We start from the raw sequence: 13471 nt of genomic DNA on the forward strand, positions 1-13471 counted from the left end.
TATAGTTAAACAAATTTTGAATCAGTCTGATTGCAAATTTATGGGTATTTAGGTCGAGTCAATTTCAATTTACGTTATCGATTTATGAATTGTGTTTTTTTTAATTCGGATTTGGATCAAATTTTTTTTTTTTTTTTTTTGAAGCAATTTGGATCAATTTTCAGATTTGATATACTGTATATTTTTTGACATATCCTAATGTTAAGAATATAGGAAATTATATTATTGTGATATATTTTCCACATATATTTTATTTATTTAGAATAATAATATGTCTTAACTATATTCTAAGATATATTTATAGTAATTTGACACAGTGTAGGATTAGGAAAGCTTCTTGCCTTCTTCTACCGTTCTACCACTAGTTATGGAAATTATTTTGTGAATAATTAAATAAAAACAAATCCAAAATATAGGTAAAAAATTATACAGTTTTTTTTTCTAAATAAAAAAATCATCTACCAAAAACGTTCTTTGTTTACCCAAATCCTTAAAATTCCTCTACTGTGTATACCCTTCACTCCAACCCAGCAAGAGGAGGAGAGAGAAAGATGGAACTGAGCAGTTTAACATTCACAACACCATCTTCTTCAACAAGGCCACTCAATTTCTTTAACCATGGTTTCAAACAATTCAAGCCTTCAACTTTTTCTGGAATTAAGTCATTCAATCAAAACAGAAGCAGATTAATTCAAGCTAATTCCTTAAAAGGGTCAATTGAACGCAATACTTTGTCTTCTAATTGGGATGTTTCAGCCACTATTGCTCCCAGGTTGCCCAGATTTGAAGAACTTGATATTACAAATATGCTTCTTCGTCAAAGAATCATCTTTTTGGGTTCTCAAGTTCGTAACTTTATCCCCCTTTATTTTATTTAATTAATTTTTTTTTTTTTTTTTACTGTTGTTATCTTTTTATGGATTAATTGGATTTAAATTTGTTGGGTTTTTATATGCGATGAAATTTGTTTTGCTTGAAGAGGTTTTAGGGATTTTGCTTGTAATTTGATGTCAAAGTTTTCAATTTTTCGCTTGTTTATTGAAATTGTGTGCTAAATTGAGCTGCAAATTAATGAAATATAGGGATTGCATGTGGGAATTTTGTGATGAGCTTGTTATTGGTGTTAAACTTCTTGATTTTGAGGGGACAGAAGGGGGGAATTGTTGGAGAATTAGGTTTGTTCTTGGATTTAGGCTTTGTTCTCTTCACCTTATTTCCACGTTTTATAGGAGTAATAAGTTCAAAGAAGATAAGATTAGGAAATTTAAGTTTTAATAAGCTAAGTTAAAGAAATATAAGGGCTACCGAAGTTTGTATAGAGTGGAATGGTAGGCAGCAAGATTCAAATTGATAGTTGCTAGGAGGCTGGCTATCAACATTTAGAACGTGAAAGCGATGCTGTGAATTTAGTGAAAGCGATTTGCAATCAGACGATGTGAACAGCCCTGTATACTTGATCATGGAGGACACTTGTGTGCTATGAGGTCAACTTTTCATTGGTTTCTCATCTCTCATGTTAAAAGGGGTAGGAATACGGTGGCTCACTATGTAGTTTGTTTATTTCCACAAGGTGCCGTAGTCTTGGCAGATCATAATGTGATTTGATTTTTGTGCTTAGTAACTCCCCTCCCCTCACCACCCCCGAATATTTTCCTATATATAAGGGGGCTACCGAAGTTCAGTTTAGCTCAGATTAGTAAAAATAAGTTCAACATAGTGAATATCAGGTGAATAGAGTACAACCTTAATTTATTGGCGAAATTGGCCTCAACATCACAACTTTTAACAAGGTGCAAGTAGCAGCATGAACTTTGACTAGTAGCTATAACAACACAAACTTCTGTATTAGGTGCACAAAATATCATAAATGAAGCTCAATACCAAAAATTTTGCCGAAGACAAGGTATCTAATATTTTATTACTATAAAAAATCATCTGGTATTGCGTGCCTCGATTTGTATGCGGAAAAAAATGATCAAACGAGGTTTTGGAGGTCAATTTAGTCAATATGGGTCATTTTTGAGATTAAATTAGCAAAATAAATTACAAAAAAGCATCGATTTGCGTGCTATAAAAATGTCTCAGTTAAGGTCTGCGGTCAATTTGGACCTTGAGGATTAAATATGATATCAAAATTTGCAAAAAGTTAATAAAATACTAAAGATTCCACGTCTTCGACAAAATTTCTGGTCCTAGGTTTCATTTATGAAGTATGATATTTTGTGCACCCGATGAAGAAGTTGGTGCTGTTACGGCTATTAGTCAAAATTCATGCTGCTATATGCACCTTGTTAAAAGTTCGTGTTGTTGAGGCCAATTTTGCCTAATTTATTTCATGTAGATTCAAGAGGGTTGAGAATAGAGCTAGAGGCTTATATTGAGATATAAAATTACAGAGCAGAATCTGTGGGTTGATAAGCTAATTTTCCTTTTGATGTGATGGTCTGCAGATTGATGACACTACAGCAGATTTTGTCATAAGCCAGCTCTTACTTTTGGATGCAGAAGACCCCAAGAGAGATATTAGGTTGTTTATTAACTCTCCTGGTGGATCGGTGACTGCAGGTATGACTTGTTTATCATTTTAGCAATGTTTATCCTTAATATTATCAGGCTTGATGTTGTAGATTGTTTTAGTTCGACTAACCTAGACACCTAGTAGTCCCAAAAAAATTTTGGCTCATTTTATCTCTTCACTGCTTTTTTTTTTTTTTTTTTTTTTTTTTTTTGAGAAGGGGTGGGAACTGTGGGGTGATGTCGTTGAGGGTAATCTGGTTACTCACATGAGAAAAGTCAAAAGTGTCTTGCTTTGAGGTTGCTAGTGGTTTCAATGAGGTCTGGTAGCTCTGTTGTTTTGATCAAGTATGAATACAACTTGCCATATATGGTGAACTTGTTAGCTGATTTAAACTTTCTGTAACGGTGACAATGTTATTCCATGTATCATTAATTAATTACTCTCTTTCTACTTCAAAAGGTTTGTATGACTGTATCTTGAGAACGATGTGAAAACACCTTCTGCTTTACGCTTTTACTCTACTCAGATGTTTGTCTCTAAAGATTGTTACTTGTATGCTTGAAACAGGCCCGGCCTTATATTTTGTTATCTGCTCAATCTAGAATCTAACTCACATTTAACTAATAGGGGGAAATCAGGTCAAAAGTCAAGTAAATTACTCTACTTATAGTTGAAAAGTGCAGTGGTTTCCAGTTAATTTCTCCAGTTTGCTCTATTCACTTTTGTAGGGATGGGAATTTATGATGCTATGAAACAGTGCAAGGCAGATGTATCTACTATTTGCATGGGATTAGCTGCATCCATGGGAGCATTTCTTCTTGCTTCTGGCAGTAAAGGGAAGCGCTTTTGCATGCCAAACTCAAAAGTGATGATCCATCAACCTCTTGGAACAGCTGGTGGCAAGGTAAATTTTCCGGCCTTCTAATTGTTTTAAGATTCAAGTATTCCAATAAGCAATAATCCCCTTTCTAATTGGGAAATGTGACTCTTTTATCCTCTTTTCTATTTCACGTTCTTCCCTGAGCTTCCAAAATATTTTGGTCTTTTGTTTTGCATCTTGATCGTCAACTATTCTGTCTTTATAGATGCTGTAATGTTTTTCTGCTTTAGTAAAGCTTCAACCTTTTATTCTCTATTTAGATCTTTGATATTTTTGTAGACACTTTGTTTAATGTATTTCTGGTTTAGGTTTCAGATAAAGTGGATTAGTCTGCATAATTAAGTGATAAATTGAAGGGGTGCTTGGTTGGGCCTTTTGGAATGAGTTGAAATGGAGTAGAATCCATTCCAGTGTTTGGCTAGGCAATTTTTTCCGTGGAACCTCATAACATTAGTATCTAACTCAATTCCATCCCATCCCCTAAGATTCTAAGAGCATGTTTGGTAAGAGTGTTTTTTTGGGTTGGAAATGGATTCAATTAAACAATTACCGTTACTAAATGTTTTGTTAGAAGGTTTGGGTTACAATTACCATTACCCCTGGGTTATGGTTTCTTCCTATTTGTTACCTCTCTAAAATCTATGGTACGGAGTAACAATTACCCTTACCTTCCTCAAACAAAAAGAAAGGAGTTAGGTTTAAGTGATTCCTTTCTATGGTTTAAACCAAACAAATGAAAAGGTAGTAGTATATTTTTAAATTCTTATCCTATGTAAATCTATAAATACATTTTGCTTATAGCAGGGGCCGTCAGGCGTCATCAGCTAGCCATTGCAAAAACTGTTACATTAACCAGCCTATGAATTGATAAATTATACTTCGTAATAGATTGAATGCTTGATTTTGCTGTGTCTTCTAGTTACCTTGCTTCTTTTTGAGTAGCACCTTTCTGTATATTTTTAGAAAAAACGCCATGCAGCGAAAACTGCTGCAAGCCTGCACTATACATTGTTCAATTTCCCTTTATCCATTTATAACCCAATAAGAAGAGGCTAATACTTCTAAATGGTACTCATTTTCCAGTTGGCTTTATTCATATGATTTGTCTACTTTTTGTTTACAAACTAAACACAATGCACTTGATGCTACTCTGTTTTCTCTTTTGCATATTGTTCTGTTCCTTTTCCATTTTTCAACATCTTATGGCTATGGCTATCGATTAATCTGTTTAATTTATTAAATCATTAGTCCTTATGCTGTCGATATTAATGCATAGTATGTTTCTCATGAGTGTTGAAAATTACATGATTGTATTTACAGGCAACAGACATGAGCATACGTATAAGAGAAATGGCATATCACAAAGTCAAGCTAAACAAAATCTTGTCCAGAATCACAGGAAAGCCTGAGGAGCAGGTTAGTAACATGAAAAAGATCTAGCTGCAATTTTCATCCTTCACGTCTTGTGTAGAGTTCTATAACATGAATTTTATATTTCTTTTCTTTACAGATTGAAAAAGACACCGATCGTGATAATTTTTTGAATCCATGGGAGGCAAAAGAATATGGACTAGTAGATGATGTTATCGATGATGGTAAGCCAGGTTTGGTTGCACCCATTGGAGATACTTCCCCACCACCAAAAACAAAGGTGTGGGATCAATGGAAGATCGAGGGTAGCCGCAAAGCCAGGAAGAATCTTCCATCTGAGCTCAAGTTGTTAAGGAATGGTTATGCTGGAAGCCAAAGCGACGAGGACAAGGGTACTCAGCAAGATATGGAAACTCCAACTTCAGTTTAGGGGCCACAACCCAGATTTGCCCGGTGTACACTATTTTATCCAAATTGTGCTACTGAAGTAGTACATTTGAGATATATGATGAAACTTTGCAATTTTTTCTTGGGAGGAAATTGATTTTATTTTGTTGTATTGTAGTTGTTCCATTGCTATTAAGTTCACTGCTATTAGCAATAATATATTCATGTAGGGCTTTTAGATTCGTCTTAATGTGTACATTCTGAATATCAATTTTTAATAATTTTATATTTAAAGTTTTTTATGATTAAAAATTTACATTGGCAAGCATGAAAAAGTGAAATGTAAAGATTAAGGAACGGAGGTAGTACGTATTAATTTTAAGTTTTATGTACATTATTGGTGTTAGTTTTCTCTCCCCATTCTTTTGTCTAAAAATCTCCCACTCTATATTACTACATACTTCGTATTATATACCGACTACCGAGTAACCAGTATAAATGTATGCTAATATGTAATTTGTATAACATTTTGACTCATGCCTTGTGTCTTATGATTAAATGTCGTATGAGAACTTGTTGAAATCGTCTCAAATCTATCAATATAGAAATTTTGTCAATTTTGCTGGAATGTACATTTTCTATGAGCAATATTTAGGTTAAAAAAAAAAAAGAAAAAATTCCTTTCATGAGTTGATTATCTCATCTGAAGCTGCATTCTTCAAAGACCACGACTAAAATTGGCGCAAAATCCGAAATGCCCACAACTTCACACACTCTTTCTTACTCATCAATGAATTCTACCCTCAAATTCCATTCAATTCCCAGAATTCATCCTCCATTTTTCATACTAGATTCCACCTGCTTAGTGACTAATTCTCTGAAATTTCCCACTGGAAAAAGGAAGAACAAATTCTGCCAAAAAATCAATTGTTGCTCCGAAAAACAAATTAAAACCCTAAGAACTTGCAAAAATTGCAAAACCCAGTTCGATCCATCTCTCAATCACCCTCTTGCTTGCCGTTTTCACACTGCCCATTTTGGAGGTACCCTTTTAATTTCACCATTTCCATATTTTTTTAAAAATTTTGATTTTATTGCTTTTTTTTTTTTTTTTCCTGCTCTTTTTCATGTTTTCTGGGTATTTTGAATCATATATCAAATTATTAATTTCTGTTAACTTGCTGTATAGAATTGGTATTTTCAATTGAATCTTGGTGTTTTTTATTTGTGGAAATAGTTGGATGGGAAACTTGACAGATGATAATATGGTGTAGGATTGGAGGTGCAAACTATATATAATTAGTTAATTACACATTACAGTACTAATCACTAAATGTCCTAATTTACCGTTGTTGCGACCGCGATTTTCTGTAATCATCTCGACTTTTGTAGAAAATAGTTGGGGTTGCTTAAGAAATGTGTATATGTTGCTTGAAAGAACAACACTTTACAATGCAAATGCTCATTTCATAAGGGTAGCCTCAAATATTTATGAAGTAAGTTATATTTGCTACTCAAACTGTAAGGAAATGATCAGAGCTTCCATTATACACCTAGGAGTACACCGAGTATTTCTTGCTAATTTATTCGTTTGAAGAGCTCCAATTAGCATGTAATGGAGAGAAGCTAGGGATGCTGCAATTATTTTTAGTAGGATATTAGTAAAAGTGTGTTTATCTTAACATATAGAGGAGAGACAATGTAGCTACAATTTCTGAATAGATGGATTATATTTTGCATAAGGATGCTCCGCTGCTTTAACCAATTGTATCTCACTGAATTGTTAAATTTCTTCCAGTGGATGTACCTTTTTGCTTCGTATGACTTCAACCACAGCGTGCTCCACCATCTCTTTTACCTCCCTTTTGTTTTGTTAGCACCTAAACAATGAACAAGAATTCATCCAAATTGCCAACACCCAACTCTTTAAACTTCTTCAGAGCTTCACATCAGATATTCCTTTCACGGTTTTGTTATTAGAGAATCTAGATTGCTTGAACATTGCAAGTGAGTGACATCTAAAGCTTTATTGTTGCTATTTTTTGTAAAAATAGTTGCTTAATCTCCTTTTTTACTTTTCTTCTAATGTGGAGGTGTTGCTACTGGACTCGACACCATGGTTTATGAGTTTAAGTGGGGATGTGTTACCTTATAAGGCATAAACATTGAATTTTGACATTGGTTGCATCTTGTGTGCACTTCTTATGATCCTTAAATTGAGGGAAACTCTTGTTGATGATATGTTAGGTTCTACTGAGAATACATGTCCCCTCATGTAGCTAGAGAGCTGTTTCCTTGATTATTTTTTGATAGATTGTTGGAATTAGGGATTATTGAATAATATTCTAAGTTCTTTCATCAGGCATATCAAGAAGAAATGAATCTGAGAGCTAAGAGAGAGAGTTTACGTACTCTTTCTTTAGTTTACGATGGCAGCAAATATAGTCTCTTGCTGCTAGTTTGTTCGAAGTGAATTTGTTACACTACTAAAAAAAATATGCATGAGAGCTAGGCTCCTGTTCCCAGGTTGTGCTTTACATGTACTCCCGTCTGCAAGAGACTATCATTCCCTTTTCAGTAGTGTTTCAAGCAGACTTCTCCATTTTAAACTTTAATTGAAATCGGTTGGTGACTTGATTGACATCATGTTGCTAAGTCAAACCCCTCTTCATTTTTGTTTACTTTTATGCCTACTCTGACTTTGTTGCTTCTGGATTGAAAAGGAAAAGTCTTGGATGCTGGATGCCTGAGATGAAGCAGGAGTGTTATACCTAAGACATACTTTCCACCATCTATCTGTAGATTTTGTAAATGACGTGATTAGGCTTTTCTCTCTCTTTTTTTCTTCTTGCAAAATTCTGTATGCATTGTATGCTGCTGAGGACTTCCATGTGGTGCTTGTGTGTACTCCTTGATGACAAGGATGGGTTCCTCATGTAGTCAATGTTGTTTTTTGGTGTAATTTAAGCCTGGAGGCTGATTAAGGATTTGAAGAAGACTTGAAATAACATTGAGTATTTATCTATGTCTATCAATTTTCCTTCTTGTTCCTTATTTGCTTCTCATCACCTTAAGCAGGAGAGACAAAAAGAAAGTTTGAGAGCGTCTACACAGGAGGCACGATGAACACCCCTAACTCTGGCGAAGTTTTGCAGTACTGGCATTGTTGTGGATCAGAAGACGCGTTTGACCCCGGATGCACATCAGCCCCACATTCATCTTATGATGATTGATAGTGCTGCAGCAAATTTAAGATTATTACTGAATTAAGCTTTTGACCTTTGTAAAGGAGCTGGGCAAGAGCACATTGTTGCACTTGTAGCATTCAATTGTCAATATTATTAATGCAAGCAATGGACAAAATGTCTGGAACATACGAAGTAATTAGAATATCGATCATTGTCACTTACAGGCTTACAGCATAGCAGATGTCTCGATACTGTTGTTTATATTCATTTGTTAGTCTATTTGGCATTCAGTTTGGACAAAATTGTATAAGTTCACGTTCATAGTATCATGAAGATTACTGATTTCCCGTTAACTTCTATCAAGCTAGTGATGTATCGATAAATTCTGTATATAAGATATAATAACTAGCTCGATCAAAAGAAACAAAATGGAGCTCTCTTTCATTTATACTCTTTCTGCGCTCTAAAGGAAGAGTATTTCGTAGTCATAAATTATTTACAACGAATCTATGATTGGATTCCACATATGTCGATTGTCAACTACGACTTCGTGGTAAGGCAATACTCAAATTATGATTTAGAAAGTACATCATCTTAAATAAACAAACAAAACACTGTTGCAATATAACTACTAATTCCAAATAATTAAGCCCTCCCTCCATGTGATGCATCCCAATATGTCATGCCCGCCTTGTTCGCCGCATTTAATGAACCATTTACATCACCGATGAGGAAATTTCTTCAATAATTATTCAACTTCTTCGCATTTGCTTCATAATTTCTACGATTAATCTTCATATAAAATATTTAAAATATTATTTTCTTAATTACGCTAAACAAGCCGTCTATTAACTGCCATCAAACTATATCGATGCAAAAACTCGAATCACATTTCAACGCGTTGAATTGTCGGCTAATATTTTAAGAATATTGATTAACCAATATAAAATTAATACTTTTGGATTGATTGCTTCTACATTCTCTTTGTATTTGGCCTATATATATGGACCGTTCCAAGAGAAATATGATCATAAAAACATTTTAGCCTATTCAAACTTGTTACACCAAAGTAGTTACAAGAAGCATAAATACATATAATTATTATCATGGAAACTACAATTCTTTCTTCGATAAGAAATCCTCTATACTCATTTTCTCCCCTAGCCAAAACTTCAAAACTCAACTCGAGAAATAACAACAATAATGTTAGAATAGTCTCAGCTCTTCGGAGGAGTAACTCTTACGAGTCTCAATATGAAGGTCGTCTAGTGGATGAAAATATGATCGTTTTGAGAAAAAGGATCCACGAAATGAAGGTAGTTGAGAGAAATTACGAGCCTCCTAAGGAATGGATGGAATGGGAGAAACAAATGTACGCTCAATATGATGAGTATATATGCGCGGTTTTGGGTGTGGTTCAAACTCAATTGATGAATACTCGACCTAGTGTTGCCCTTGGTGCCCTGGCTTTGCTTACGTTGAGTGTGCCTACTTCGATTCTTTTGCTTGCTTTCCACTTTACATAGGTTGCTTATATTATACGATCATCAAGTTTTATAGTACGTAGTAATTTTTTAAAAGCATAGACTGAAGATCTGGTTTTGACAATGTACATATTTCTCATTTCTAGTGCTTAATACTTAGATTTGGGGTTGATTAAGCTAAGATTTTTAATGGCGACCCCTTAAGAATTAGTGACTTGTTTATTACAGTAATTTATTGTATGTATGTTTAATTTACTTAAAATAATAAGGGTTACCTAGCAATTTCATCTATATTAGATTAATGCAACTCTATGATAATTAAGAATGATGAGTTTTTACTCAAATATGTTTATGCCTGAATTTTATTATATTTTTCTAATTATAATCAAGGCTAATCAATCATTTAATTTTTTAAGGAAATTTACCCATAAAGATTGTTATATATATTCGGATGCACCGTTTTTTTTTTTACTTATTTTGATGTAGTGTTAAACTCACTACCCCGTACAATAGGATACAGACAACTCACATATGACTGGAGAAGAACCAATACAGTGAATGTGTACACCTACTATAAGAAAAAAAAAAGAGGGTAATCTGCTAATATGGAAAATTCAACTTAAATTGCCTTAAATAAATTACACCAGAAGTAAATGATTATGTAGATAGTAAGGAAAGAAGATCATCAATAAAATGAGAAAGAAATAGTAACACTTACTTGAAAAATCAATTCTATTATTCAAAATAAGGTGAATACACTGAATAGAATCCTTAAAGATTACCCAGGCATCATCTATCCGAAATTACATTACTATAGACAATAAATATTAAAATTCAATTAAGGAAAAAAAATAAAAAATTTATTGATTCCATGAGGCTATAAAAAACATGCCATAGTTTGGCTTAATTCATACAAAATGATTCATACATAGTACTATACAAAATACTTAGCAGTATAATTTGATTTATTCATCAAATCAAATATAGTTCCGACATTAAAAAAATTCAAGAATGAGCCTACTTAACAAGGTTACATATGTAGCAATTTCTATGTTACTTATCTTGCTAGTTCTTGATGTCCCGGTTATTGAAGCATTATTTAAGGTAGATTTACGGGTGATGAATACATTGAGCGATGGTAGAAACCTTCAAATTCATTGCAAATCAAAGGACGACGATCTAGGAGTGCACCAAGTTCCGTCGGGAGAAACTTATAAATTTGAATTCACCCCGAATTTTTGGGGGAGCACACTATTTTTTTGTGGCTTTGTATTTGACGACTATGTGCCTGGCCAATTGCATTGGTTTAACGTTTATGATACGGGGCCTGACTACGAAAATTGCCAAGAATTATGTTGGTGGAGAGTTTATGAAACTGGCCTTTGTTTGCTCAATATGTCGAGTGGACAATATGATCATTGCCTTCCTTGGCATTTTAATGGGATTTAATTGAATATCCATCTAGCTATCAGATTGTATTCATCAATTACTCATGCTAATGCACGAGATATTATTAAATTAGAATTTGTATTGTACGATACAATATATCTTAATAAAATACTTATTTTGTGAGATATGAAAGAAAATAATAATTGCGAGTATTTATAAAACACACATGTAAACAAGGTTCTATCTCTTTGACTACCCAATAACATTTCTCACGACATCGTTAATCATATGAAGTTTTCCTTTATTCCACACATCGCAATTAGCAGTATACCCAAGATCAAGTAAACAGGGCCCTGGCTCTTTGATAGTCCAATAACAACTATCAGGACAACGTTCTTGATCACGTACTTGATCATAAATATTATACCAATGCAAAGTATCATCAAACACAAAACCACAGAAAAATAATGTGTTAGGAAATACATAATTAGGGAGGAAGTGAAACTCATAGAATTCCCCTAAGTTAAGTTGGTGCACTCCAAGATCATCATCCTTGGACTTGCAATGCACTTGAAGGATTTTATTGTTTTCCAATGCGTTGTAAATTCGAAGATCTGCTGCCTCATATTGGTAGATAAATATGGCAAAAATTATGAATATTATGATAACATAATGTTTATTAGTGTGTTTCGTCATCTTTGTTTAACGATTGTGGGATTAGTGAATTTTATGAGAAAATCAAGCCTTGTTTATATAGGTGCCATATTCAAGGCTTCTAATTGATTTTATTTCCTTTGGTACGTTAATTATTTACTTCCTTTTTTTTTTTTTTTTTTTTTTTTTTTTTTTTTACCTATACCAGATTCTTTGTATGTAAGTAATATAACCAACTGCATTTTAAGAATAGGTTAATTCTTAAGAGTAGACCCAATTAGCTTGATACAATGTATTACCACGTACATTGTACATATGTCATACGTACATGGTATCATGATATGTAATTTATTACATGAGAATATACTTCTTTAATATTTCACAATTCGAATGATGTTTCTGTTTTTCCATTTATATTTTCTTATGAGTATAAACTATAAAGCTTCGACATAATATATGTTGAATGTACGATCATGTAATGTAAGAAAAAATTTAGGAATGAAGACTTGAAAACAAGATATTAGATTATTCTTCACGACATGTGATATATATTTTCCTAAAACTTATTTATCGACTCTCTTATAGGTCAGGTAACACCCCCAAGACTCTAAGTCTAGTTGACACATCAATAAGGCAATTGTATTTTATAATAAGCTAAACCATTTTTTTTTTTTTTTTTGGTAATTAAGCCAATTGATTATCAATTATTATATGTATCTTTTCAATTTTGGTATGGTCAACCAATTTTTGGATAATTTAATTGCATACGTTTATTTTCAAGTATTGTATTTATCCAAACACTATGTACACAAATAAAATGTAGAAAAATTTCGTGCATTCCACAATTTGAACACTAATATTTTACTCCTCCTTTCCCCTTATTTATTTCGAAAACCCATATTGTTCAAGTGTTATTATGAGGTGGTATTGTATGTGTGATTGTGTGAACATAATAAATCAAGGGTTGGGATTATATATCTTGACTTGTGTCATAAGTGATGTGAACATAACTGATGAACCAAATTTTGGGAATAAAATCTTGCTTAATTTTAGGAGAAATAATGCATCCTATCAGAAACCAATGCACTAAAACATTCCAAAGTTTTTTAATAAATAAATAAATAATCCAAAATCATCACTTGGACATTAGTTGGAGAGTGGAGACTATAAAAAGTGAGGAAGAATTACAAACACTCCTCATCTTGTTTTTTATCCTCTTAAGTCTTAATCTCAAAGTATTATATACCAAAGTTTTTCATCAAATTCATATTAAATTAAACATGAACCAAGTCTATAAAAATGGTGCTATACATTAACCATGATAATTATGATGTTGTGTGGAGGTATAATAGAGGCAGAATTTCGTGAAAAAAAACCAAGTTCGAATAATTAACGTGTTAGATAGCAAGCATAATCTACAAGTTCATTGCAAATCAAAGGATGACGATCTTGGGGTGCAACAAATACCATATGACACTTTCTATGAGTTCCGATTTCGAGATAGCGTATGGGACAACACCCGTTATTTTTGTGGCTTTACATTTGATACCAACTTACGTTGGTTTGGTGTTTATGTTAAAGAAAGAGATCATTGTTTGAA

The 13471-nt window shown here is 33.2% G+C and overlaps 3 protein-coding genes across 3 annotated transcripts; 2 read left to right on the forward strand and 1 right to left on the reverse strand.

The window, feature by feature from the left end:
- The first annotated feature begins 551 nt into the window (after positions 1-551).
- Positions 552-5538, forward strand: LOC110703853 (ATP-dependent Clp protease proteolytic subunit 3, chloroplastic-like). The gene is made up of 5 exons (XM_021881632.1): positions 552-845; positions 2451-2565; positions 3247-3422; positions 4719-4814; positions 4909-5538. The coding sequence occupies exons 1-5, from the start codon at positions 552-554 to the stop codon at positions 5197-5199; spliced, it is 972 nt and encodes a 323-aa protein (XP_021737324.1). The 3' UTR covers positions 5200-5538.
- A 3838-nt stretch (positions 5539-9376) lies between these two features.
- Positions 9377-10127, forward strand: LOC110701660. Its single transcript, XM_021879274.1, has one exon. It carries the CDS (start codon positions 9451-9453, stop codon positions 9868-9870), a length of 420 nt encoding a protein of 139 aa, XP_021734966.1. The 5' UTR covers positions 9377-9450; the 3' UTR covers positions 9871-10127.
- A 1342-nt stretch (positions 10128-11469) lies between these two features.
- LOC110701995 (S-protein homolog 5-like) lies at positions 11470-11913 on the reverse strand. The gene has a single exon (XM_021879628.1). The coding sequence runs from the start codon at positions 11911-11913 to the stop codon at positions 11470-11472; it is 444 nt and encodes a 147-aa protein (XP_021735320.1).
- Positions 11914-13471: the final 1558 nt, after the last annotated feature.

This window comes from Chenopodium quinoa, unplaced genomic scaffold, assembly GCF_001683475.1.
Source record: "Chenopodium quinoa cultivar QQ74 unplaced genomic scaffold, ASM168347v1, whole genome shotgun sequence".
NCBI classification, from domain to species: Eukaryota; Viridiplantae; Streptophyta; class Magnoliopsida; order Caryophyllales; family Amaranthaceae; genus Chenopodium; species Chenopodium quinoa.

Excerpts from the sequence above, each read along its gene's own strand:
- LOC110703853 (XM_021881632.1), top strand. The coding sequence starts at position 552 with ATGGAACTGAGCAGTTTAACATTCACAACACCATCTTCTTCAACAAGG. Across the intron at positions 2,566-3,246 it reads TGGTGGATCGGTGACTGCAG|GGATGGGAATTTATGATGCT; the intron begins GTATGACTTGTT and ends TCACTTTTGTAG. Across the intron at positions 4,815-4,908 it reads CAGGAAAGCCTGAGGAGCAG|ATTGAAAAAGACACCGATCG; the intron begins GTTAGTAACATG and ends TTTTCTTTACAG.
- LOC110701660 (XM_021879274.1), top strand. The coding sequence starts at position 9,451 with ATGGAAACTACAATTCTTTCTTCGATAAGAAATCCTCTATACTCATTT.
- LOC110701995 (XM_021879628.1), bottom strand. The coding sequence starts at position 11,913 with ATGACGAAACACACTAATAAACATTATGTTATCATAATATTCATAATT.